The sequence below is a fragment of the Hordeum vulgare genome, chromosome 7H (assembly GCF_904849725.1).
Source record: "Hordeum vulgare subsp. vulgare chromosome 7H, MorexV3_pseudomolecules_assembly, whole genome shotgun sequence".
NCBI lineage: Eukaryota > Viridiplantae > Streptophyta > Magnoliopsida > Poales > Poaceae > Hordeum > Hordeum vulgare.
Genome location: NC_058524.1, coordinates 596,115,352 through 596,121,351, shown reverse-complemented (window position 1 = coordinate 596,121,351; position 6,000 = coordinate 596,115,352). Strand labels below are relative to the sequence as shown.

Genomic DNA, 6,000 nt, shown 5'->3' with positions numbered 1-6,000 from the left:
ATCTCGGGCCGCCGCGCCGACGTCGCCATGAGCTTCCGCCATCGGATAGATGGAGGCGATGAAAGTGAGGAAGAGGATGAGGTGGGAGACAGCGAGACGGCAGTGGAGGAGAGCGAGATGATGTCCGTTGGGGAGAGGAACACGATGCGGTAGGGAGGGGATTTGGGGGAAATGGTAGGGGTGATGCGTTGGGAGGTGGTTCCCCCTCTTTATACGAGGGGGCGTTTCGGGCATGTCCCATCGACTCCCCCCATCGATACGTGCTACCCCACGACCGCGGTCAGTTGTATGCGCCCTACGCGGCCCCACTCGTCAGAGTTAACGGTCAAAGCACTAACCCGACGGCAACGTCCGTTGTAACCTGTTCTGGGGGTTTCGAGCAGGGGAGTGGGGAAAAGTGAGCAAAAGTTAAGAGCGTGGGGATGAATGAGTAGAACTAACGAACGAGGGACACAGAAATAAAAATCCCTAATTATAAAATGTAATAACAGGGAAATATTCCCTTGCCGAATCGTCGTGTGGTTCCTTCCGGAAAGGACGCCTCTCTCTCTCTTCTGGAACCAACACATCTTCTCGCGATCATTGCATCTCTCCAGAACATATCAATAGATCCTGTAACTGTCCATCAATAACTGTTCAATCATTCGAACTTAAACACATTATCAGCGTTGACAAACACCCGATGGTTAGTATACGCCAAGTGAAATGACAGCCTCCACAACCCAGCTTCATTTTGTACACACTTGTTAGGCCATCGGAACACACATACTCACGCATATTGGAAAATCACAAGAGTCACTAGGGCTGCAGGAAATTTCCATCAACCATGTTGACTCTGGAGAATAATTGACTGTAAGACTACGAGTGTCAACATATATTTTGCTGAAAAAATTGAAGATACCCTTTCCACTAATCATGATTCAAGGACTATTGTTGAGTGCCGAAAGCGCTCCGACTGACCTAAATGGAAGGATGCAATACAAGCAGAAATTGCATCGCTTAACAAAAAAAGGGTATTCAATGAAGCAATACGGACACCTCCTAGTGTTTTTTCTATGGGATTCAAATGAAATTTTTTTTCGAAAACAGAATAAGAACAATGAGATGGTGAGATATAAAGCAAGGCTCATAGCACAAGGTTTTACACAGAAAGCCAACATTGATTTGAAGGCAACATAATCTTCAATAATAAATGGAACCACTTTCCGATATCTTATATCTTTGGCATTGCAAAATCGTCTATCTATATAGTTGATGGATGTCGTGACCGCATCTCTTGATGGGTCACTATATTCCAACATATATATGAAGGTTTCTGATGGAATCTCTGTCCTGCATAAAAATGCAAAACACATCATGTTATGAATAAGTCATTATATGGCTTAAGGCAATCGGGGCGGGTGTGGTACAACCGACTCAGTAAGTTTGTTCTCAAGAAACGTTACTCCAATAGTAGTGATTGCCCATGTGTCTTCATAAAAAAGCCATCTACATGATTTGCATCATTTCTGTGTATATTGATGATATCAACATCATTGACAACACACAAGACATTCATGAAGCACACAATCACCTAAAAATGGAATTTGAAATAAAGGATTTGGGTATTCAATTTGAGCACCTTCCCTCGGGAATCATGGTACACCAAGATGCTTGTATCCAGAAGATGTTGGAGATATTCAATATGGACAAATACTACCTATCTAAAACTCTCATGGTGGTTTGTTCTCTATACGTAGAGAAAGATCCATTCAGGCAAAGGGATGTTGGAGAAGAGATGTCGGGACCCGAAGTTTCATGCCTCAGTGCCATCAAAGCCCTTATGTATCTTGCAAATTGAATGAATCTACTTTCTAGACAGAACAAAACTCTCATCAAACGTCATTGGTCTGGAGTGAAGAATATCTTTCGGTATCTCCAAGGCACAAAGATCTTGAACTATTTTTCGAGTTCCATAGAAATCAGGACTGATATAATTGGATACATAGATGCTGACTATTTATTTGATCCCCATAATGCCATATCATACACCGACTTTATATTCCTACATGATGGTACTGCTATGTCATGTAAGTCTTCAAAACAATCTTTGATGGCAATATCTACCAATCATTCTAAAATAATTTAATTATTTGAAACATCATGTGAATGTGTATGGATTCGCAGAATGATAAGCCACATACAACTATCATGTGAAATTGGTTTAACAGAAATACTTACCATTATCTATAAATATATTACGGCATGTGTTGCATAGGTGCAAATATGATACATCAAGAGTAATATCGATAAGCATATTTCTCCTAAGTGTATCTTCACCATGACCTTCGGAAAAGCGGGTAAATAAACATATTACATGTTAAATCATGTGACAACCTTGCTATTTTATTCATGAAGTCTCTATCTAATTCTAAGTTGCAAAATATGTTCATGGAATTCAGTGCGACGACTTCAGAACTAACAGGTGTGAGGAAGAGTCTCCTCTTAAGATAACCTTGTTCAAAACATCACATTACACTATTTTTCTTTGTGAATTTATATTTTAAGTTCTCATCAAAGATTTTATGCTTAACTTTTGAAGAAGAATTCTTTTGAGATGATAGCGCTACACGAACAATTATGAAATGATTCTACATGATCAAACGTAGATTAGATAAAGTGTTGTAATTAAGGGGAAATCTCCTCTTACCCAACCCGACACGCGGTTTCTTCCGCCAACGACGCCTCTCTCTCTTTTTTGGAATCGACCCATCTTCTCGCGATCCTCGCGTCTCTTCATATCATATAAGTAGTTTGTGTAACTGTCGATCAATAACAGTTCAATCATTTGATCTCAAACAGATCGCTCCTTAATTACCCGAAGAAGTCCACCGATGGATCAAGTAGACAATTAATTAGTACTAATCAGTAGTTCTTGGAGACGGCAGCGGTGGTGAGGGCCTTCCTGAACTGGTGGACGGCGCAGGGCACGCGGAGGATGCCCTCCTGCTTGTACCCAAACTCCTGTGCCGCCATCTCCAGCAGCTCCGCCAGCAAAGGGTGCCGCAGCGCCTCCACCCGCACGACAAACCGCTCGCATTCCTCGTTGCCGATGCCAACCACCAGCACTGGCACGCACCCGCGCGGTACGCCGCCGTTGTTGCTGTCGCTCACCCGGTCCGAAAGGCTGAGACGTCGAATCAGCTCCCTCATCGTCAGTGGATCGCTGACGAGCGTAGTACTGTAACTAGCTGTTACCTGTTAGCTAGAAGTTAGATTTCGATCGATGTGAATTTACATGTGTGTTTTTGTGTTTCTTGGCGTTAGCTTGGGGCTCTCCTTTTATAGGCGATCGAATGATTGATTGGATATTTGGATCACGATTTCTCGAGCTTGTGGTTATAGAGAGAGAGAGAGAAAGAGATGTGGCAAGGAGAGAGAGAGAGAGAGAGAGATGTGGAAGGTTTACTGTTCTTCGGTGGCGTTTCGGTCGTGGTTGGGGTCAACCTCCACTGGGTTCAAACATGTTGGCTATCGTATCATCAGCATCGTTGAAAGTTATGACCATGGAATTTGGTTAGCTACACGCGTTATAATATACTAATGAGGTACTATTGCCCCTCAATTACCCAGCTATAGCTAATGGAATAAGACTTTTAAAAGTTGATGACCGGCCGTTAGATTGGATTAATTAACTAGTATTATATATCTAGATCATGCATGGGCATTGATCTTTTTTCCAAATTAACATTAATTTGACTATAAGAGAGTTTATGCTTCTTCGAGATGTATATATGTAATAAACTCTCTTATAGGAAGCGGGAGCTAAGCACTTTGGGAACATTTTTTAGGAAGATAGTTAACTTGTTTCCCACTTCGGCCTGAGTGGCCTTGTAACCGCAACCTTGTTATGCACTCTTCTTAATTAATGCGATGAGGCAAAGCTTTTGCCTCCGTTTCAAAAAAAAAAAGAGATGTATATATGTTCCTTCATTGAGCTAATCAGAGATGTACCTGGGTTTTTTTTCATGACATATATACTATATTGATGCATACAGATGATGACCGGTGGAAGATGGCGGCGACAGCACACGAGTGCGTCGGACCGATTTGTGCCCAAGACCCGGTATGTGGCTCGGCTGGGGCTTCCGGCTTTTGATGTTAGGCTGAGTAGTCTGGGTAGGGGCCCAGCTAGCACCCCTGCATCATATGGATAGGAGTAGCGGCACTTTTTGCCAAGATGGTGGATTCAGGCTTATTGTTGTAATACTTTATAAGGTCCTTAAAATTATTAATAAAGTGACCGTATGCATCTCGCAGATGCAGAGGGGTCATCCTCCTTTTCTAAAAAAATCAGATGATGAAAAATATGCATCTCCATCCTCTAACATGTAGGTGTATGAGTGCCTCACGCAGAGTTTCCAATAAACGTACGCATACAACTGGAATCTGGATGTGCATGCATGATCGATCTAATTACATATTTTGTACTCTCTTCGTTTCTAAATATAAGACATTTTAAAGATTACACTATAAACTATATACGGATGTATATAGACATATTTTAGAGTGTATATTCACTCATTTTGCTCTGTATGTAGTCTTCTAATAAAATCTATAAAAGGTCTTATATTTTGGAACGGAGGGAGTACCAGTTAACAAACCATGAAGAGTAAGAATTGTCCCTCTGTCACGTTCAGAAGATGAGTTCGTCGTGGATTAATCAGTTTGGAAAATACTGAAAGCAGACCTAGCTAGCTACCACCGGCAGCTACTAGACGGCGCCACATGCTTGTATGATTGTGTTCTGCCCTACAAATTCTTCTTTTTCTAGGTGCGAGGTGGACTTTGGGGGTTCTAATTAACATGCATGCAAAATGGTATTGTATGATGGGATAGGATTTGATGTTGACAGCGCTATCGACCAGAGACAGCGAATGATATCAATTGTATGATCAACCAGCGCAACTTCTCAACTTTTTCCAATGCTTTTGCACCTGGAAATAACTCGATTGACCAGTAATAGTCAAACGGCTCGTTGAGCTGGCACTTACCCGCAAAAAAAGAGAGCTGGCGTTAGATTCCACACCCCTCCCCGGCATCGCTCCGGCCGGACCTCAGGCCCCCTCCTCCCTACCCTTTCCTTGCCGTCGCCTCGTCGTGCTGACGGGTGGCGGCGGGGACTTTCCTCCTCTCGCTCGGGGGTGGTTGGCTCGAGACAGCGGCATCGAGTGGTTGCGTTGCACTAGCGATGGGCGTGGCGGCGCACAATGGGCGTTGGCGGCGGGGGAGCAGGCGCTCGGTGATGGTGTGGTGTGCTTCTTGGGGCGGGCGAGCTCGTGTTCGTGGAGAAGGTCCCGGCCTGGTCTGGGCTCCTCCAAATCTGGTGTTCCGACGGTCGTGGCCGGTGTGCGTCACCTCACCATGGGGTTTCTTCGGTTGTGGGATGGCGCAAGGATGGGCTGGTTGTGGCATGTTCGGGATTCGGGTCGCCTTGGTGCGTCTGGTTCAGATTTGGCCTTGCGCTATGAGGGTCGAGGTCGGCATGGGAAGTGGGTGGCCGGCTCTGCTGTGGTCGTCGCCTGGTAGAGCGGGCGACGCGACAATGGTGGATGCTCCTCTCCCTCCTCTGCTTGGCGTTGGTGCTGGATGGATCTGGAGTTGGACCTGTCTCAGTGTTGTTCACCATTGAGGGGCGATATCTTCACCAGGGGCCACGAAGTCATTCTTGCCCCCCATCTGGTTGTGTCATGTCACCACGGAACTCACCATTTGCTTGCCCGGGGCAAGGCGAGGTGGTGGAGGTTAGATCTGGCCAGCCCGGGAGGGGCTTGGGCCCGTGTGCCGTCCAGGGGAGGGCAAGGAGGTGCCCTCCTGCCCGCTTCTTTGATCGTCGTGGCTACAAGTCTAAGTGGGGTTGGAGTTGGGGCCTTGAGTGCGGGGGCGGCGGTCCTAGACATGGGAGAAGCGGGGCTCGTAGGCAGAGCTCACAGCTCGGATATCAACTGGCTGCTATTGACG

At 45.4% G+C, this 6,000-nt stretch overlaps 1 protein-coding gene across 1 annotated transcript; it reads right to left on the bottom strand.

Moving 5' to 3' along the window:
• Positions 1 to 2,796: 2,796 nt before the first annotated feature.
• Positions 2,797 to 3,272, bottom strand: LOC123407088 (auxin-responsive protein SAUR71-like). Its single transcript, XM_045100129.1, has one exon. The coding sequence runs from the start codon at positions 3,190 to 3,192 to the stop codon at positions 2,905 to 2,907; it is 288 nt and encodes a 95-aa protein (XP_044956064.1). The 5' UTR covers positions 3,193 to 3,272; the 3' UTR covers positions 2,797 to 2,904.
• Positions 3,273 to 6,000: the final 2,728 nt, after the last annotated feature.